Genomic DNA, 22,893 nt, shown 5'->3' with positions numbered 1-22,893 from the left:
TGCACTCTTAAAAAAAGATCCAGTGAATATGTTTTTATGTGCTGTGCAAACTAAAAATCTCCTTTTATGGTACAAAATGTCCCGAGTGGTCAACCAGCTCATTGTAGACCACAGTGTTTGTGATGAACATGTTCTTTGCTGAAAAATTCCTCGCATTTGTAATGTTGGTTGTTTCAATAGTTCAAATGATGAACCTGAAGGGTATTGAATGGTTTCAACGTTTTTTTTTTTTTACACTTTACACACATAGTCTTGACACTATAAAGTATGAATATGCTGTATAAACACACTGCATATATGAACAGAAATGCCAGTGGGAAAAGCTGCAAGTACAGGGGAGCGCTACAAACTCATACATGAGCTGCAAAAACAGAAAAGCGTTGCAAAAACAGAGGAGTGCTGCATAAACAAAAACAACTGGAAGAGGAAAATGCTGCATATTCACTAACACAATGGAAATCTTTGGGCCTATGGGGGCAGTAGTGAATTTTTTGAGAGATGGACATTGGTGAGAACAACAAAGGTGCAGGTGAGACGTTTTGGCAATGTATTCCTGTATTTGCAGTGATTGCAGATTTCAGGAACTGAACTAAACTGATAGATATTTGCCCAATACAAAGCTTTAATCTTTCTTGGGTACACATAAGGCTCTAGTGCTGAACTTGCATTTAACTTTGGGGATTCTGAGACAATGTCTTCCATCTTCCAGCAGGACATTAGCTAGTTTGCTTTGTCTGACCACCTCTTTGGTTGCTTGTAGTACATGGGCCTTCAAAAGTCACACAATTGGATTCAAGAAATGTTTAAATTGAAACTTCACACCTATGATGCAGATCTTTCATTTTGGGGCCTTCACCTGAAGAAGATAGCATTAGGCATCCAGGTAGGTTGAAAAGCAACGTCTCTGGAAAGTTTTAATCAAGCAAGCACTTGTCAATCGTCTGTAAAGAGGATGGTTTCCTGCCAGATTTGACCAAAGCATCCACAACAACACTACTTTCACTGGTACTTGTACTTTAACAAATCAAAGTAGAAAGAAGAGAGAGAATGGGGGGGGGGGGGGTGTCATGTACGGGATTAGTTAAACCGACTCTGAGCTGCCGTCAGATGCTCAATGACTTCTTACAGTCTGAACGCAGAGCTTGAATTAATACATTTCATGGACTCTGTAATTGGTTTGACTCTGCCTGAACCTAATTACAGAACATAATTATCTTTTCTTCCTTACCCTGGCCGCTGTATTTGAAGATTACAGCCTCAGTGGCCGGCAGCTGACTTACACACTGATGCAACTGTACAGATGGAAACAGCAGAAGCTGCTGACTGTTTCCTTTTGCTCTTTCTTTAGTTTCCACTTTCTCTCTCTGAGGTTAAAAGATCTGCAGTTTCTCTTAACTTTCCTTTTTCTATTCAGGAAAATTCCTTTACATAAGTCTGTTTCAGACCTTTGAACTTACAATCCTACAAAGTTTGAATTCAAAGAAACCATTTTTACCGTAAACATTCAGTGGAAAAAATGTACTCTTTTCACTTTATCTCCACAAATAGTCTTAAATGTTGACAAAAGGAAGAAAAGATAGCTGTGCTGAACTCTGAATTTAACCAATATTAAAAACCAATGTAGATATTAAAGTAGAGTTTTAATACAGCCCTACTTAACACAAGGTAAGATGTCTAAAAATGAGGGACATGCGTCCCACAAAAAAAAAGAAAAAAAAACAGAAGAAAAAACAAAAAAACAAAAAACAAATATTGAAGAACAAAGAAGTCTCTGACAATGATATGTTTAGATCTGCTGGGATTAATCACAGAGTCAGAATTAGTGAAAGACACTTAAACCGGCTATTTAAGGTGCACAATTTGAAACTAAATGGACACCAGGCAAGTTGCCAACGCATTAGTAATTATCCCGTTCCTACGCCTTAGTAATGTGCAGCAACAAAGTAAATGATGTTGACAGTTGATAATGACAGTTATATACCATGTATTATTGTTAACCTGAGGTTTCATTGAGCCTCCTTTTAAAAACTGGTGATGAACAGATGATTTGTTTTATTACTTCTTAATGTTAATCTGGACCTCTTTCATCACCGGGGTAAAATAAATGCATGATGCACATTTTCATCCACTGGGGAATAATTAATAAGTTTGCAGCTAAAATATTAAAACAGGTGTCTTAAGGGGAATGATTGATAAATAAAATCAGAGCTGCTTTAGGAGTCACGCTGTTTTCCAGCATATTATTCTGATTCCCTTTCTTGCACACAGACTCCAACTCTTCTGTCCTTCCATGATGATGTTTCTTTCATTTCTCTCCTCCTTTGCCCCCCTTTATCTCTCTTCTCTGCCACAACCTTTATCCTCATCCTCCTCCATCCCTCCACCAGCCTTTGTCTCTTGATTTCAGAGCCTAAGATGTACACTTCATGTACAATGGCCAGAGGGAATTCCCAGTGGGTGCTCGCCATGTCTCAGTCTGTCCCCTCACGTCTGCTCGGCTGCCCCACGGCGACAATAATACCTTTTCTATCATGTTTTCCCTTGCAGTTGTCCACTCTCTTGTGATAAAGATGATGTTTGATATCTCTGTGATGAAACATGTCTTTCAAGAGTCCGATGAGTCCGCAGAGTCCGCTTTGTCGGACTCAGCCCGCTGTAATGTTCAGATGAGTCTGCATTGTGAGGGCAGGAGAAATATTTCAGCTACCTGCCGGCGTACAAAATGACCTACCAACCATGTTATTTTTCTCTCCAGCTAAAATCATTAATATGAGGTACATTTCTGCACGTCAGCCTTCCTCACTCCTGTCTGGATTTAATGTTCTGTGTGAGATATTCCTGCAATTAGGAGACAAGAGCAGATTTATTTTGCACTCGCTTCTTTTGCTTGCATAATGACTCGAGTCAGTAAATCTTAGAAATGAGAGGAGGAATGTATATTCGCGCAGACACCAGAGAAACATGATGAAAGAGGCAGAGACTCATGCTCGCTGAGAGCTTTACCATTTTATCCGAAGCCATGTTTTTATGGAGCGAGGTTCATTCAGCAGCTTCTGTGGGCTGCTGTGCCCTGAGTTCTGCCCTCCAGGTGTCAGCAGGTTAATAACAGACCGTCCCTCGACTGAAGTGAAAGCACAAGATTTTTAAGCTGGAGAGCAAACGCAGCTGTTTGTCCTTGCAGTGCCTTTCTAAAGCTGATATCATGAATTAGTTTTCACAACATCTGAAACTTTCCCGTCTCTCTATCTTTTCTCTAATCTTTCAATTACTCTGTGTGTTTTTTTCCGTGTGAGTGCATGTGTGTGTTGAAAGATTGTAGAGATAAATGGACATTTGTGAGTGTGTTCACCTGGACAACACAACACTAATTGGTCAATACTTTAATTATTTTGAAAGAAAAAGTTTATGTAAACAAACCTTTTTCCCTCTAATTGTAAAGCAACTATAGACAAACACTGTTCAGATTTCATTTCAATTTCTGTGATGAGCTGCAGAAATAGAGTTCAACCATTCATAAGTTTTTTTTTTTTTTTTTTTTTTACTTTTCAGATGAATCTATGTGAATGACCAAATTATTTATTAGAGTTTAGAAAAAAAAAATTAAAATCATAATAATACCTGATCACATATTTCTGGCACAATGACGTCATTTATGCCTGAACTCAAGGACAAACGGCAGAGCAAAGCAGTGACATACGGAATTTTGATTTAGGCTTCAAATCAATACAAAAATATTGATACTGACAAAAATGAATTCTTAATATAATAGTTTTGCCATAATACGCTCTGCTATTTTGTTACCTGTTCGGTTGCTTACAAAGGCGAATCCAGGTTAAGACTGGAAGTTTACCTCTGTCATTGCTGCAAATTGTTGCCAACTTAGTAACTGTATACTCACTTTATTTAGTAAGTATCAGACCTTCTAGTCACTCTTTCATAAAGAATCAAAAGAATACCAGCGACAAGTTGATTAACTTATGGAGACTGGTGTGAAAGCACGCATCGGTTCTTTTCCTGACAGTAAAATGCACCTTCAGCAGGAGTTTTTCTGTCAACGCACCAGGCATCACACAGCAGTCCCTCTTCATCTACTGTATTTTCACGACCATAAGGCGCACATAAAAGTCTTTTTCTTCAAAATGTGCGGCGCGCCCTATAGTGCAGTGCGCCCTTTGTGTGCATGTTGTTGTTGTAATCTGGTGTAGTCAAGAACACCATGAGAACGTTAAAGGGTGAAGTGTGGGCGTTGATCGCATATAAAAGAACAGGTATGTGCGTTATGCAGAACACCTTTTTCTAACAACCCTGAAAATGGCAAAAAGACACGCTTATGAAGCACAGTTTAAACTGAAGGCCATCAACTACGCCAAGCAACGTGGAAATCGAGCAGCCGAGAGAGAATTTAAGATTAATGAATCGATGGTTCGCAAGTGGAGGAAGATGGAAAACGAGCTCCGACAGGTAAAGAAGACGCAGCTGAGTTTCCGTGGACATAAGGCGAGGTGGCCCGAGTTGGAGGAAAGACGCTTGGGCTAACGTGTCTGCTGGCACTGTTGTCCGCGCTTTCGCAAAAGCCGGCATCATTTCAGAGGAGCCGCACGGCACAGAAAGTGACTCTGACAGTAAAGAAAGTGAACCTCGCATGTTTGCTGGAGATTTAGCGCAGCTGTTCTAATTCAGAAACAGAGGATGAGGACTTTGATGGGTTTGACTGATGACGATTACCGGTAAAAAAAAATGTGAGTACCAAACTCAGTTTTGGTCTATTTTTAAATATGCACACTTGTGTGCTTGTTTTATCTGTGTGTTTTACCATGCCCGTGCCTATTGATGATTGATTGATGATTAAAAAATGTTAGTACTTTGTAATCAATACTTAAATAAAGCACAACCAAACTCGGTTTTGCTCCCGCTCTATTTTTAAAAAGGCATAGTTGTATGCTTGTGTGCATTGAGAATGTTAAAGGGGGGGATGTGGGCGTGGACTGTACCGGTATATAAAACCCGCGCCCTATGGTCAGGTGTGCCTTATGTATGTGTTAAATCAAATCAAATCAAATCAAATCAAACTTTATTTGTATAGCACTTTTCGTGCTTAAAAACAATACAAAGTGCTTTACATTATAAAACAATTTACATCAAAATAGATAAAACACTAACACACATACACATCCCCTTTCACCCACCCACAACCACCCTCACCCATGCCCTATTTGCCCTGTAACAGTTAAAAGAAGATGAATGAATGGCCAGGTGCATTTGCACCAGATGTGCACCAGATAAGGAAACGGTATTCTCAGGGAGCCTCTACACAAAGGGGTACCCCCAACCAAGACCACCCAGGCCATCACCATGGGGGCCACCCGGGTCCGGGCAGACAGGACCCACGCCACAACCGTAAAGCTGCAGCGCTGGATCCCGACCCACCAGACAGGGACAGCCCCCACAGCAACACCCATGCAGTCAGAGCAGGGGCAGCCCTCGGCGAAGAGGACCCCGATGAGGAGAGAGCTGGAGTGATAACTAAACAAAAATAAAATCCATTAAAATAAAATAATAAAATCTATACTATGTAAATCAATATATAAAATATATAAATAAATAAATAAAATTAACTAAAAAGAAAGATAAATATGGGTTAATATAAGAATGTTAAAACTTAGTTATAAGCTAAACTAAAAAGGTAGGTCTTGAGCTTTTTTTTTTTTAAAAACATCAATACAGAAAGGGCGCACATAACTGAGACTGCGCCTTTTAGTACGGTGCGCCTTATGGTCGTGAAAATACGGTATGTCTTTCGTTCTTCTTTCCAAAAAACTTTATTAATCAACGAGTATCCTCACAAGTTGCGTGGACCATGAGCAATAAACAAACCAAACTACAACAGCATGGAATCGCACTAAATGAAACAAAATGAAAGTAAATCTATAATAAAGCAGTTTCCTGGGCAGGTTGCAACAGCAGAAACATCTTCACACTGACACGAACGCAGAACTTCTCTGCCAGAGTTAATTCTCTTTTGTGCTAATCTCTAGAACCAGACGCCTTTTCCAGTGTCTCCCTGAATCAACATGTTACTCAAGCAGACACAATCTGGCAGAAGCCATTCATCAAACTGCGATATAGGAATAAACATGAAAGTGCAGGGAGCTTTCCTTCAATTTTTCATCCAACGACTAAAGAGAGCGGCCCTCAGATATCAAGCGACGACTGAGGACAAGAACTTATTTACACAAGCTCCACTACAAAAAGATAGCTCAAAACATTAACCACTATTTAATAACTGATAATTAATGTTTTTCCATGTTTCTCACTCTGAATGTTAGCGAAATTACAGTAACCACGGCGACAGTTGGTCTCACCATCGTGATTGGCGCTGCCAAGGGTCCAGGGCTCGTCCGAGTCAAAGTGAGTGTCTCCCCCGATGCCAGCGCCAGGGAAGTATGCGTGTGCCAAGAAACCCCCCTCGCCGTCAAACGGGGAGCTGTCACCATGGAAACCAGAGGCAAAGAAGATCATAATGTCGGCCTCTTTACCCTCATTCTTGATCTCCGAGTATGGAACCTCCTGAAGTGGAACAATACAGAATGAAGATTAAAAATAATTGTTGTTATACTGAAAGTATATAATTTTCTTAATTTATGCATTTGACAATAGAAGTGCAGAAAGTTAAGCAGCTAAGTGAATTGTCATCTGTCAGTGATCTTGATCAGCAGTTTTTTTTGTATCTTTCTGAAGGTCTTTGAAAAAGTCTTCTTTCAACAATTTCTACATTTTTCCTTATTTAGAGTCCAGTCCCATTACTCCCATTCCAGAGGAATAGTCATTTAAACATTATAGAGGCTCCTAAGTCATAAGATAAACCTGTGTGAGTTAAAATTTAGCATAGAACCACATAGATTTTCAGGGCAAGTCTGAAATCAAAGATCTATGATATGGTGAATCTTTGATTTCAAAGGATCTGCAAGCAGGTTGACCTTGTCCCTAATACTGATATGTCATAAATGGGTCTGTGGAATTGGACTAGCCTTAAATTATCCAACTATGTTATTTAGCTTTGCAGCTACAACTATTAATTAGAACTTCAGCCAACAACTAAAGTGCAGAAGAAAATGGAGATAGAAAAAAAAGATAAATGTGAAGTTTGGAGTTAAGCAGCAGCTGTTGGAGGAGCCACAAGCAGGTAAAAGAATCAGGAGGATTGATGATCATGTCCCAGAGTGTCTACAGGACACTATAAGCTGAAACTGTTGTTACACAGTGGACTTTGGTAACTATGCTAAGTTGAGGATCACCACTAACTCCTGGCCCATTTTCTATTCACCTCATAGTTTTACAAACTTTAACCAGAGGAAATGGAGACATTAATACTCAGTGATAAAAGGACAGCCTCTCGGTCCTTTCAGAATTGATCAGGCATCCAGAGTGCCAGAGAAATGTAGTTTATATCAGTGGCTTAGTAGGCTAAAAGTTTGTAAAGCCATGAAGTACCTGCAGTTTAAGCCTGTTACGTCACCATGGTAACTGATGCTAGGTTCATAGCTCGCTTTGAAGCATTGAAGATCAGTTTCAGATAAAATTGCCTGAAAATTTTTTTGAAAAAGATTTAATTCTTTTTTTCCCCCCCAAATTCTGTTTGTCATGATTGCAATGACACTGAATTAAGTAGGAAAGAATATTAACAGAAGTGGTGTTTAGTTCACTGACCTGAAAAGAGAGTGGAGTGACGGCCTGCCACACATTGAAGGCTTGTCGGATCGCTCTCTGCGTGTCCTTCTCTCCTACTTTAGGGGTGTAGTTTGATATGCTGAGGAAAAGAAGAAACAACAACTAGTGAACAACATTCACACCTGGTGTACACACATTATTTCACACACCAGAGAAGGTCAGAAAGGTCAACATGGGTTAAACACGTGTAAAAAAAACCAAACAAAAAACTAAGGCAGGTAGTTGGGAATCCAAACTTTGTAGAAGTGCTCTGCTGATTTATTAGTCACCAGAAACATGTTATTATTGACCATATTATTCACTGGCTTTAGCCAGGAATGGATGCACCTTTTACTGGACAATGTTTCTGTTTACAAATCCAACAGCTTCTGGAACAAAATCAAGCTTACATCAGTTTTTCATGCAGGTGGATGGAACAACCAACAAAAAACCAAATGACACAAATATAATAAGCAATGAAACAAAGATGATATGTTTCATATGAATGCATACAAATGCAGTATGCATTTTTGTGACAACCAGACCGTTCACAGACTTGTCCACATTTTGCTTGAATTTTGCAGACAGAAAACAACTTGTCACAGGGTTAGTCAGATATTAAAATGATTTCTAGAAGATTTCTGACTACTTAAAAAACTCTGAGAGAAAACACAATCTTCTTGTCCATTTGATCTTTTGAATTTGGAATTTGAAGCTGGACTGGTTTTAAAGATTTTAAAAAAGGAACAAAGACACGTGGTCTAGTGTAAGAAATTGCAAAATCCTAATAGAATAACAAAAAATAAAATGAACTGCAACAAGTCTCCCAAAGTGCAGTTACTACACTTTCTCTGTCCTCTACAAAGATACAGCACACTTCAACACATCACACTGATGTTCAGTATCTCTATGTGATGGGATATTACACATTAATTTTTATTTACTGTGTATCAGTAGATTTTTGAATATTGATTTCATTGTCATGGTAATAGTATCTACCACTCTTGTTCTTTAACCAGCACCTGCTAGTGTGTAGCATCCCTTTATAAAAATGTCTGCCAACTACTGGGAAGTAAACAGAAGATCTTGTCACTATTGTTAGGGTCTGGTCCAAAGTGTGTTGCACGCTGATATCGAATGCTAATGACTGGAATACAGATATATTGTGTTCTAAAACATACAGAGCCCTCAGAACTGCTTTAAAAGAATAAACAAAATGAAGGCTTCCAGCAGCTCAGTTATAGGCCTTCATGCAGCACATCTCAAGTATGAGACCCATCAATACGCAGTTATTTCTGGTATATACTTTCTTCTTGCTGGCAATCCTCATGTTTCAAGAGACCCCAAAAATGTGCAGAAGTAACATGGTAGCATGATCTCAGCACATCTGGGTCTTTCCAGTGATATCCAGCATTTGAGATGCCTCATCATATTAGGAATAACTAAAATCCAAAACTAAACCTAATTTGAACATTTTAATCAGAATAAACTGCAGGTGTGTTTGGCACCAGCTTGCAGCAGAGAGGATTAACATCCTGATCCAAATGTGTATGTTTGAGTAAAATGATTGGATTAGTTTTCAGTATTATCTGATACTTTCAGTCTGCAGCAGCAGCAGCGGCTCAGTTAACGCGCAGGGTGATGCATGTTCAGCTGTGGGAGACGAATGAGCCAGAAAGGTCATTACAGAGTAATTGCAGGAGAGGAGACGTGCCATCCATATCTATTCTGCTGTGAGAGAGGACGTCGTTAGTTTTTATCACTCACTCCACTGTCACTTTGTACTCTCCGGAAATACTTTCATGTCGCGCCTTTCAAAAAGCCTTTTTAAAACCTTTTGGTGTCACTTTCTGACCAAGCTGGAGGAAGCAGCATAGTGCTGCTAGGATGGAGGGAGAGTTAGAGGACAGATGGAAGTAACTGGAAGAGGCAAAGAAGAGGAGGGAGGAAAAAAGCAGGACAAGAGCGTGAGATGGAAGAAAGAGGCGGTGGGATAAGAGCAAGGCGAGCGACTGAGTTCATTTCACACAATCTGTCTCTCCACAGGGGGCCCAGCTTTGTTCTCACACAAGCAGAAAAATACATTATGGAAATAAACATGAGCACCTTCAACATTCATACAGGAGAGCTCAGCAGCTTCCTGATATGAGTAAACATGTCCACCTGGCACGGAAATAGAAACGTTTATAGTACTTTGTCTCGTTTACAGCGCCATAGATGGATTTCTACTTGTAGTGGGCTGAGATGGAGAGAATATGAAACCTGATTTAAATGATTAAAAAGATGATGCACACAGAGTCCAAATGAGATGCTAAGATGAAAAGTAGCTTATGTCTGTGCTGACTGCAGCCATGCTCTGGGTTAACACTACTGAAGAGGATGAAAACTGCAACTCAAACTATTTCTCTATTTTCCTCTGAACTTATTAAAACAGGATTTGGGATGAAATATATGCTACAGAGTCTCACACAGAGGAGCCCAGATAAACCAGTAAAGCTAAAAAGTTTATTTTCCCTGAGAAAGTGCAGATATCACAGTAACACTTTATTGAGCAAATGACCATATTTGGCCCTGCGATGGACTGGCGAGCTGTCCAGGGTGTACCCTGCCTTTCACCCAAAGACTGCTGGGATAGGCTCCAGCTTCCCCCTGACCCTTCATCCGATTAGGCAGTTAGGATAATGAATGAATGAATGAATGACCATATTTGATCACTTTGTTGAACATACAAAATGCTTTTGCATCTCCAAACCAGTCATCAAGGTAAGGTTACATCCCAGTTACTTCATTGAGATTAAATTAAATTTGAAAATGTGAAAACAATCAATCAATCAATCAATCAATCAATCAATCAATCAATCAAAAAAACCCAAACAAAGCAAAACTGTATAACCACTGGAAAACATTTATTTTAGAAAAAAATGTCTCAGGTTTAAAGTCTTGTGTTATCCTGACAATAACACTTTCCTGTTGTTAAACGTGAATTTCCAAGTATTTCAATGAGTTCCTGATAAAGTGGAACTATTATGTGCATTTCAGGCTAATTTATTTTTATTTCTGAGACCAGAAGGACTGGGATTGATCGAGTTATTGTCACAAATTGCTTTATTTACTTCAGACCGACCCTCTCCGTAGGCTGTCAGATCAGCCTGTGGGCAAAATGAGTGGATTGGGACTCTTCCGCATGAAGCCCCGCCTCCTGCCACTGCACTATATGAATTTAATTTTCAGCATGGTGTATGATCTGGAAGTTATCTCATTCAGAAAGAGAAACAAATCAAAGACCTGATACAGGACCTGAGAGATGCATCTAGACCTTCAGTTGGTCCATCCTGTTGTTTGGCAGGGCGGCTGACAAGAGGCCATTCTTAAGGAAGAGAACCTGATAAAAGAGGGAGGAATGCCAAATGACACAAGACCCAGACGGAAAATCAGGAGTTCACTGCTAGAGGCAGAACTCAGCACTGGGACTTGGACCGAAATGGTGAATTGGCCAAAATAGTCGTTCACATATTTTTCTTGAGTGTGCTTTGGCATGTCTCCGTATAAACCCCCAAAATACTTCCAATCTGTTGCCAACTGTTAAATCACGGTTGTTAATCACTGGGCAGTGGGAAGCAAAACTCATAAAAATACCAGTAGTTGTAGGAAAGGTCTGAGATGCAATCTTCAAACTTATCTGCCATTGTGTTTGTCTGTGACCTTGTGTTCATGCTCTGGTGTTCAAGTCAATATTGCAACTCCTGCACATGATGCATTATGGAGACCATAGAAGTATGTACGTTTATTAAGTTAGCTTACATTAAATCGAAGTAGTTTGAGGAAATGTGGTGAAACCGTCACCACAGAAGGCTGCATGTCACTAATTTGTTTCACCAGCTGAAATGCAACAACAGGGATCCCCGACTCTGGTCCTCGAGACCCTCTGTCCTGCAGACCTTTTATATTTCCCTGCTTCAGCACACCTGACTCAAATTAATGGGCCAATAGCAGACTTGTGCTGAGCTTGTCAGTGACTCATTTAATTTACATCAGAAGTGCTGCAGCAGGTAAAAATGTCTAATATCTGCCAGATAGACGACCTTGAGGAGCAGGATTGGAGATCGCTGCTCAGAGTGTTGGAAACTCTGTGAAGCCACATCACTTCCTGTACTGAGGAACGAAACAGCTGCAAAGCAAGTGACCAAGGTGTCTGCATTTGATAAATTAATTTCAACAAAAAATATCCAAAAAGGGAAGAGATTTTGTCAGTGTCACCACATTTCCACCCCAGTTTGCCACTTGGATGTAGCAGTAGACTACTAGAAGAAAACAGCAACCATCAAGTAAATGCTGTTAAAGTCTGAAAAGTAGACTGGAACCTCGATAAATGCATTTTTCTTTTTTATAAAAATATTTTTTATATTTTTTAATATATTTTTGTACCTCTACCTCTGTGGGTTGTGCATATTACTTTTTTAAATACATTGTTTAAATAAAAGGTCTGGACACACATAATCTTGCAGAGAAAATATACTTTAAAATAAAGGATTTCTATTAATTTATATCTGCGATGGACTGCCGACCTGTCCAGGGTGTACCCTGCCTTTCGACTGCCGGGATAGGCTCCAGCTCCCCCTGCGACCCCTAATCGGACTAAGCAGTTAGGATAATGAATGAATGAATGAATAATTTACATGTAATTTATATGTATTGAAATGCATTTCCTTAATTATTTTTGTTGTTTTAGATGTTTTTATTAAATATATTTCAGAACTCTGCCATAACAAGAAGACCAGTGTCAATGTTTAGTTTAATTTGTTAAAAGCTTAAGACTGCAGGGCCCTTGTTTAAAAAAAAAAGTTTCTAAATTTAACTATTGTTTTCCCCCTTTTAATAGACCTTACTTGAATCCTTCCCTTGTTTCTTTTTATGTATGATAATGTTTAATTCAAAATTTACACAGTTACTTAGGGGAGTTATCTTGATGCCATTTCACCCAGCCCAACTTGCAGCCTCCACTTCTGCAATAAGATCTTGAGAAATTTGGGTTGACTGAAAACTTTGTAGAGAAACTTATTGCAGCTGTGCAGCAATATCCAACTACACTCGTCATTGCCATCACGTGTCCTTAATCTCAGCTTTCCTCGCAGACATCACAGGTGAAGGAACGTCACCTTCTGTTAAACCTCTCAAAGATTTACAGCCCATCAGACAATAAGTCCATCATACTTGTAATGAAAAGCAGCTTTAATCATCTCCAGCAGAAATGTTGTCTCTGCTCCTAGTTATCTCTCTTTGACTGTTGCTCTTAAAGGCAGAGTATGTAAGATTTTCAATATTTTCAAAATGAATTAACTAAAAAAATAACTACAATCATAATTAGATAGTTTTTAAAAAAAAAAAAAGTAGGTTCCAGTCTGTCCATATTTGATGCCTTATTAAATTACAAGTTTAATTAATGACAAAGACGCTTCTTGAATGTTTTCTGACCAGTAAAAAAAAAAAAAAGTACTTTTTTTTCACCAGTAGGGGGAGTACAAGCCCATTTATTGCAGAGCGGCTCTGAGCTACAGCTCACAAGCGATTCCTGCCCTCATTGGAGCTGGCAAGGAGGAGGGGTGAGGGGTGAGTTTTGCTCATTACTGCCAACCTGTGGTCGTTTGTGGAGGTAGCAGTTTTGTGGTTTTGCTGACGACCTGGTGTTTGCCACCTGGTGGTGGAAAGAATCACCTTGAAATCTTACATACTCTGCCTTTAAACTCATAAACCTCCACTTCCTCCCCATCAGCGGTGGCTGTAGGAGGAAAGAGTCATCTTTCAACAAAAAAGTTGGAGGTTCAATTCCATGCTTCACAAAAATAACATGCCTAAGTGTTCTTTGTCAAGACAATAAACCCTGCGTTGTCCATGATGTGCCTATTGGGGTGTGTGTGAATGGGTGAATGTGACACGTAGTGTGCCATTAACCTTATAAAGCCATAAAAGTAAAGGCATTTTAGTTACTTTTTAAATGAAGTGTTATGGAGTTTTGTGTGATATTGGGGCCACTTCATTTTACACTGAGCTTTGAGTGGTTGGCATGACTGGAAAAGCGCTATATAAGTGCAAGCCCATTTACCATCTCTGAATGAATCAAATTCGAATGACACTTTTAGCTCGTATGGTGAGTTCAAGGTCTGCTGTCATCACCACTAAACAGACGTAGTCCAGACTGGCTTCAGTTGTTAATGAGGGAGGTACCAGATGCATCCTTTACTTTCAAGTCTCATAAGATTCAGTCAGAGCCCACCCCCTTTCTCCTGACACCTCCAACACCCTGCTGGATACATTCAGCTGTAAACTAGTAAACGTCCTGAATGTTTTGGTTATTAAAAGGTCTTAGAAAATCCTCTGAGGAATGTAAATGCTGGTTCCAATTTTTTGGGAATCCATCCACCAGCTGTTGGTATATTTCATTAGAAAACAGCAACAGAAAACCGTATGATGGAAATTAGTAATGATCTTTTTGTCTCTGCCCCTCACTTGGTTTCCTGCTTAGTTTCGATCTAATGTGCTTTGTTGGTGGGAAAGTTGGTAACGATGCTGCAGAGGCATCGACATCAAAGTTAAACGTCATTCTTGAGATTGCTCTTTTGGCTTTCTCTCTTTTCCCTCATCCGTGTTTTCTTTTTTCTCCCCTATTTTCCTTTCTTGACTGCCTTTGTGTAAATTTGCTTCCTGTCCACAGGCTTTAGAATTTAAAAAGAGAAGTTGCATAACCCCGTAGCTACAGCATCAATCAGCAGGTAGAGCCTAGAAACTCCTCTGAAGTGCTGAATGCCAAATCATTCAGACTCAGCTCATCAATATCACTTTTCAATCCAATACCTGCACACGGAAGGCAAGCATACTGATAAGCCAATTCCATTAACTTTGTTTTGGATGTGGTAAGAAAGGCTGAATGTGGAATGCAAATAAAAAGGTATTTACTTATCAACAGAAAAGTATTTACTTTTCTGTTGGGTAATTTTACCCTGTGAAGCATCCAAAATGAGTTCATGCCTTGAATCTACAAATCGCAACTTCAAAGTTGGGATTTTGTGTAAAATGTAGCCTATAAACTGAACACAATGACCTAGTATCCTCATCATCTTGTATTTTATTCCTAATAAAACATAAACAACACATCAGATGCTGAAATTTTACAATTCCATGAAAATATAGGCTTATTTTGAATTTGATGACAGCAACATATGTCTAAAAAGTAGTTCCAGGGTGATGTTTACCATTGTGTATCATCCACTTTACTTTTAACAACTTTCTTTAAACATCTGGGAAGTCAGGAGACCATTTACTGGAGTGTTAGGAGATGAATGAGGCCCCATATTTCAACATGCGTTAACATATTTTGCTTGGCTTAGACCTGCATAATACTGATAATTTGTCAAAATGAGGACATGTGGATCTGTGGGGTGGATTTCAGACAGATTCATTTGATCCATGCATTATGTTGATATCAGACTCTGATACTGATATTGGTTCAGATCAGATCCAACTCTACTTTGTATAGCACTGGTTTCTGAAGGTCCCACCATGGCGTGCCAGTCAAGTTGAGGTGTGGACTTTAACTTTAACATTTAACATACTAACTGGGGACTGGAGAGTCTGACATGTAGCTTTTCTGCAGTTTCTCAGAGGATTGTGCGGTCTGCACCTTTAGAGAAACTGGCTGGGACGTCCACTCCTGGAAAGATCCGCAGCTGTCTTAAATGCTTTTAACTTGTCAATCATCTTTCTATCTGGAGAACAACAGACTCCAGAAAGTCTGGAAATGATCTTATTTGCATGTCTAAAATAATGTTTTAAGTCTTACCTCCATGTCAAAGTAACAAAATCTCTGCTTTTATAAAGGAGCTTATAATGATTATGATCAATTAATCAGTGCATTAGTGCCTGGCTGATACCGACCCTCTTATGGAACAGTAAGAGTGGAAGCAGTTTCTCACACACTGCTTCTTGATCATGGTTAGGTTTAGTTAAGTTACCTCTTATGAAAGCCTGATAAGAATCCAAATATATTTTTGTAAAGACCTGAAAGAAAACTTTTTTATTATTAAGTTGTATTTTCTTCTCGTGTGACTGTGTCTCCACACATTCTTCAACTGATGCAGCGCCTGAAGGTCGTTAAATGGTTAAACCATTTATTTTAGTTTTGGAAAAAGTTAATGGGTGAATAATGTCTCACAAAACTCTGGTTTTACATACATTTTACTTCATATTTACAGCTTGCAAATGTCTAGTTTTTGGACGTTGATATTATCTTTATATGAGGTAATATGACTTTATATACGTATTCTGCAGCTGGACTTCAAAACAGAGATGCTTTTTGGACCATTTATTATTTTTCTAACCGCTTAATCTGATGAAGGGTCACGGGGAAGCTGGAGCCTATCCCAGCTGTCTTTGGGCGAAAGGCAGGGTACATCCTGGACAGCTCGCCACTCCATCGCAGGCTTCCCATCATTTCCCTAAATGATTTTCACCAATGCCTGGGCTGCAGATGAAAATCTATTGATCATATTTCCACTTTCAATGGATGCAGCATGACGTGTTTAGGCGCTGCTCTCATGAGATCCAAGAGATGCAGCTCATCAAACCAGAGGCCACCTCCAGGATTCACACAGAGAGTCACGGATCAGGAATGAGACACACTGGAACAAAACGCAGCAGGTGAACATAAACGCTGTAAAACACTGTAATCCTAGAAGCCTCCTCCAAAACATTAGCAAATGCAAATTAGCCACATATAATGCAGCGGCCACGGGAGAGGAGGTTAGCTCCGGGGGGGGGGGGGGGGGGGGGGGGGGTTGGCGCCTCAGAAGAAGAAAAACAATCAGGTTTAAAACGATTGCCGTTTGCAGGGTGAGCAGGGCCGAAGACAAGACAGCAGGAATGTGATGGCTGATTGCAGGTGAAACGTGAGGAGGACGAAGAGGGCTGAGGAGACTCAGGTATGTTTAGGGTAACCAGATAGGACTGGGATCTCACACTGTGGGCTTTATGTAATGTTGTAGAGTGGGAAGTTGTAATGCAGGAGAGCTGGGATGCCTTCAGTGTCCCAAGGGAAGACTGTAATTTACATTAGCCCAATAAAGCTTTGAGTAGGATGGTGTAGAGAGGAAAGAGAGAGAGGAGGGAAAGAAAGCAATATGAGACTCTTCAAGCAATTAAAAACAGATGAATAAAAGGAAAAAATGAAAAATGTTTTCAGAGCAAAACAAGCGGAAACCTTAAATTCCTGTTTGTATCATGCTTCCTTTGTTTTTTTTTATGTATCAGCTGATCACACATGTCAAATATTCACCGCCTGGCAGTCCTGATCACTACACACACTCACACACACTCGTACTGTATGCACAGAAGATAATGTGGGCAAGAGGAACATTTGGAGCTTGGATGTGTTCACTGCCCCGTGGGATGTCTCTAATCTGCATTAGACCCATATTACATGCCTGAGCTGCTGGGTGGAAGGTTTTACTGTGTGAGCTCAGAAGAAAACAACAGAAGAAACTGGAATGATGAGAAAACAGCAGAAAGACGGGTGGGCGGACGTGATGTACGGATTCAAGTTGCATTCGAGGTGCCGTGGGGCGCAACAAATTTACATAAGGTCAAGTTCAGACAGAAAGTCAGGAAAGGAGAGTCGAAGAGAAGAGGAAGAAGAAGATGTTTGGTCAGGACAGATGTGCATACCTGTAGGAGATCTTTTTATCTTTCCATTTTTGTCCCGTCAGGGCGTAACGTTTATTCCTCTGTCGCCGGCTGGTGTGAGGATGATCTGGCACGCCACAGCGGGGTTTCCTCATCCACCTGAACACAACACATTTAGTTACTGAGCATATTTTCACTTTGCTGAACCAGAAAAGACTCAGACTTTAAAACACTATCAAAGTGAACCAAAGAAATAAAGTGACCTGAAAATTTACAACAAAAAGTCAAATCAGCAGATTTTTTTTTTTTTTTTTTTTTTTTTTTTTTTTTTGTCAGCTTCCGATATTTTGTGGAGAACCATAAATTTTAATAATGTGGTGTTGGAACTACAATAACCATTAACATCCATCATCCATCATCTGTCTATACATCCATCCATCCATTTTCTTAACCACTTAGTCCAGTTCAGAGTTGAGGGAAAGCTGGAGCCTAACCCAGTAATCACCGGGTTAGAGTCAGGGTACACCCTGCACAGGTCGCCAGTCCATCACAAGGCCAACACAGAGAGACAAACAACTATTCACGCCCACATTCACTCCTTGACACAATTTACAGAAACTAATTAACCTAACATGCGTGTCTTTGGATGGTGGGAGGAAGCCAGAGTACTGGGAGAGAACCCACGCATACACGGGGAGAACATGCAAACTCCACACAGAAAGGCCACTGTTCGAACCTCCCATTAAAAGGCTTTTTTATTTAAAATTTTATTTCTGCAGTGAAAAGATAAAGAAGATAAAATCCACAGACCACTTTCAGATTCATGACATTTAGATTTGAGTTAAAATAGCTAGCTTTGCATTTCAAAGAAAAAAAGAACTTAAGAACATATCAGCAACTGGACACACCTGAACCAAACCTGAAAACTGAAGCAAGTTTAAACGTAGCAGAGGTCAACATCATATGAATCCGAAAAACAGACAGTTTTTATAAGCATTTTCTGGCTTCAATGGTTCTCATCATTTTATGGAACCATTTAAGGTAATATTTACCAAACATGACACAAAATAAAGTCAGCTTGATTAATATTTTCACATGTAAATCAGGAGTCAGGCAAGCTAGTTAGCATTTAGCAGAACTAATTTATCTAGTTTTAGGCCTGCTGTCAGTAAACAAATCTATGTGACTAAATGTGAAATGTCCACTAACTGTGAGCTGAAACTGAGGAAGATTTCACACGGTGGTTTTGTTAGAAACATTTTTGTGGCAAGAATCCTTTTACCATGTTAAATTTCAAGACCTAAGGTAAATAGAGCTATTTATATTTTATAGCACTAAAAATACAGCATACAGATGTTTTTATACAAATTTACAATTTTGTCATTTTTATTTTGGTTATTAATAAAAACCCATTAGTCATCAGCGAGTCACTGATTAACTTAATAAAATTATGATTAATTAATCAAAAACAATCATGAAAACCATCAATCTATACAACAAGAACTTATTCAGTTATTTGCATTTTATTCGCTCTGAAGACACTAAGACCTGTATTGACTCACTCTATTGTCATCTGGTCCAGGATTCCTGTCACAGGGATGCCATAGAAGCGCTGCATGGCCGCCACAGCAGACTGCATGTCCTTCTCCTGCCGCAGGTCTGATGTCCGGATGTCATGAGGCAACAGGTAGCCGTAGTTCTTCAACCACGTCTGCGAACAAGCAGATAGGAGAAAGGACAGAGAGGTTGGTTTTATAGGCAGATTACATAATTTAAAGGGAGAGCATAAACCTGCAGATTTTTAACTGTTTCCTTAAACTTTTACAAAATATTCACATATAGGTTTGTAGAAGCAAAACAAAGCTTTAGAAAGCAGTTTTATTCCTCTGATAAGGAACCCAGATGGCTGCGGCGTTCCTAACATATGACACATTGCTGTGAAATTCTAAAATATGGATGGCGCTTCTTTAACCATCTGATTTACTTTTAGTACTGCAAAGCCTTTTGCTGCTGCCAAGGATGGCAGGTTTATCCCACAAGTAGAGGATCAAAAATTAGAGATGTGAGACTGTCTGAGGAGGCTGAAACAGCTGATCAGGTTACTGACTGACTCATCTGAGGCTGTTGTGGTGCAGGCAGTCTGAACGAAAACCGATCAAAATGAGCTGAAATGACGTGAGACGTTCTTGAAAGACTGCAACAGTAAACTTTGAAATAGTTAATGATTCAGAAAACAGTCCGACGGTAAAGTCTGAGAGAGTACGGAAATGATATAATAAATAACTTTATCATGGGAAATCCTTCTATCGCCCACATTTTAAACCGTAACACTGGCTTTGCTAGAGTATATTCAGATTTGATAGCTTTATTTCAACCCATTTGTTCTTAAAACTGAAAAATATTATTGAATAAATCAACAGACTGAGGTTGAATCAATGGAAATAAGATGAGTGTGTGAAAATGCTGTTAGTGGAATTCAGTGCGCAATGTGATTAAATTAGTTTAAAGACAACAAATATAAGGTTATTCATTGCATGAAACTTTGTCATTTTAATTTGGTAGTTTAATAATTTTGTATTTTAAATTACCCTGCAGAGTTCTTATCCTGTTTTGATCAATAATTGGTATAACATAAAAAAAAAGCTATATCTCATATCAGCAATGATTCTCCTATCCATGGTTTTAGTGTACAGAGAGAAAAATTATTGTATTAAAAGATACTCCAGAGCAGACAGCCCTGGAAGACCAGAGCTGGGCGCCCCTGCTGCTGCTGCTGAGCATAAAAGCTGTGTCTGGACCTCCGTTAACTAATATTCATAAAGTGAAATGTTGGCCGTGGCTAAATTTGGTGATGGAGTGACGTTATGAGCTGGAATAAGAGGGACTGAAATGACAGAATACATTGGAACACATACAGTACAATGCACCATATTAAAAGGGAGAAATAATCAACCAAACAAAAATGTACTAATTTGTTGTGTATTGGTTTTATTTCTTCAGCAGTAATGAATAGAGACAACATGATCACTATTTCCCTCTGCAGAGATGCTGAATACTTCAGCTGCATTTAAATCAGGGGGTCAGTCTGGGGTCACAATTCAGTCAAATGAACGTCTTTAGTTTAGTCCCAATCCCCAATACTCTTTTCATGATGCCAATAAATGACCTCTTATATCTGCAGATCCAGCCTGCACATGTTTTACCAACAAAGACCACTAACAGTTATTTGTACACATACTTTGTTTACCCCTAAAACTGTGGCAGCTGTAATTCACTAGGAGGTGAGCAAACTTGAGCAAGAGACAGGTGGGAATAAAAAGTGAGATGACACAAAATAAAGGCTCAGACCGAGAAAAAAGAAGCTACCAGGAGATTTCTCGTAAATGTCAAAAAGGAACTGAGCCTTTTCTCCTGAATTGTGGAAAATCTGATTCACTTGGAGCAAAAGAAATCAATTGTAAATCTGCAGACTTTACAGATGATTCTTATTATGTTGTATTTTTCCACTTTGCAGTCGCCTGTCTCTTTAAAGTGACATAACACAATCTCACTACACTCCAGAGACGAGGATGAAGGGAGATGAGGAAAGAAAGGATAAAAATGACAGAAAATTAAAAGACAGAGTGTTGAAAAAGAGCATGAGAGATAAGAGGAAGAAGGGCTGGGAGGGGGGAGGCGACTGAGGGGGGAAGCTGAGCTCTTCTCTACAGCAGATCATTAATAATTCAGAGTGTGGCAGCCTCTCCCAGCCAGTCCATGCCCAGAAATCAGCTCAACATTCGTTTCATACTGCCACAACACAGGCAGCTTTCCAAACCCCAGGGGTTCATCCTCAGATTAAAAATCTGGGCGTGGAAATATGGAGTCAAACTCTTCACATAAAACTCATTTATTTACTTTGTGTCTTAAAAATAGGATATCTAAAAATGATGGAAAAAAAAAGTCCAAATACTGACAACTTTAGCAAAAAATAAAAAGAGTTATCAGAATTATAAGACATTAAGTTTATATTTTTAATTACTGATTCAAAACTAAGAGATGACAAGAAGTAAAATTCTTGGCCAATATCTTCTGAATTTAGCAAAATGAGTTTTAATAAACAAGTAAAAAAAATAGTTCAATAAAACCAATTTGTTTTGCAAGAACTATAATTATGAGATAATTGAAGCCAAAAGCAAATGATTTCTGAAGAAAGGAAAAAACGTTTCGGTGAATTAATAAAAAAATCACTGGTTTCAGCAAATATCAGGCTTCATATGAAGAAAAATATGTTTCAATATTTTGAAGAACATTTTGCATAAAATCTGACAGAACCAGCTCCTTGTTTGGCTTCAGGGAGCAGATATCCGCGCTGCTTTTAACATAAGGCTTCAAATATCCCTTTATAGCTAAATCCTATTGTTAGGTCTGGTTTGTTGACGCTTTAACTTGCTGTAGTTAAAGGCTGCTGGCGACATCCCATGATGCACTGGGCTCCACTCTGCTCTCTTTACTCGCCATGTATAAATATATGATGTTGTCATCAGTTTGCGTTTCTCTGCTTTTGTTTTTCATTGGTTTCCTTAGAAGGGTAATTTTTATTTATTTATTTTTTTTTTATTATGAACAGCTTTTGATGAACAAAGTTATCATAAATTGGACTCATATTTGGATTTGTTTTAAGTTTCTTAAAACTGAGCTACAGTGAATTGGATTGAATTGGGCTGTCTGTAACATGTCAAAAAAAAAAAAAAAAAAAAAAAAAAAGCAGAGAAAAAGCCTAAATATAGAAAATAAGCGCCTATTAAGTAACTGTTAGGTCAAAACTGTGAGGTGAAAAACTAATATTACTTGCTGGTCTAATAGCAGCTGAAATAAATAATTGCAGAGTTGGTCACCACCACACACCATTAATATCTCCTACTAGTATCTGACTGTCCTTCAGATCATCTGGAAATGTTGCTGAAAAACAACAAAACATTTAATTTTAGCATATGACAGCAGTTCACATTAAAGCCAGGCTTGAAAGATTAATTAAGCCACACACAGCCCAGTGTGACATAAATGATTCAACAGTTTCTGAGTGATCTGGCATCATTATATGATAAAACTTTACTCAAAATCCTGTTGAACATTATCTGACTCTTGTCTTCTGCCCCTAATAGATACCAGAAAACAGAAGATTACACTATAATAATTCTTTTTAATTTTTCTTTTCATTTTTTTTAAAGGGACAAATAAATACTTCATGTAAATAACCTCTTTTTTAAATAAATTTTTCAATGGGTTGGGTCTTAAAGGAATAGGATTTATGTCTATTTTTGCAGTTATTATTTAATTCGTAATCCTAATTCCTGATAATTGTGCATAATTAATTAATGTTACTGTAAAGGAAAAACATTTGATAAAAAAACAAACAAACAAAAAAAAAAACATCTGAGATAAGAGGCAAAATAAAGTCTTTTTTTTTTTTTTTTTAAAATTAAGACATGATTTATATATGTTTCAGCGACATTATTAGTTTTTTGTGTTATA

The 22,893-nt window shown here is 38.8% G+C and overlaps 1 protein-coding gene across 1 annotated transcript in view; it reads right to left on the bottom strand.

Moving 5' to 3' along the window:
- mmp24 (matrix metallopeptidase 24) overlaps positions 1 to 22,893 on the bottom strand; it is a gene marked incomplete at both ends in the record, with an annotated part of 78,737 nt that overhangs the window by 29,090 nt on the left and 26,754 nt on the right. The window contains 4 exons of the mRNA XM_079241763.1: positions 6,363 to 6,567; positions 7,708 to 7,807; positions 17,422 to 17,538; positions 18,942 to 19,090. Coding sequence (XP_079097889.1) covers positions 6,363 to 6,567; positions 7,708 to 7,807; positions 17,422 to 17,538; positions 18,942 to 19,090 — 571 coding nt within the window. The remainder of the gene's footprint in view (positions 1 to 6,362; positions 6,568 to 7,707; positions 7,808 to 17,421; positions 17,539 to 18,941; positions 19,091 to 22,893) is intronic.

The sequence above is a fragment of the Telmatherina bonti genome, assembly GCF_933228915.1.
Source record: "Telmatherina bonti genome assembly, chromosome: 6".
Lineage (NCBI taxonomy): Eukaryota > Metazoa > Chordata > Actinopteri > Atheriniformes > Telmatherinidae > Telmatherina > Telmatherina bonti.
Note: the sequence above shows the minus strand (reverse complement) of the source record. Positions and strands in the feature narration are given on the sequence as shown.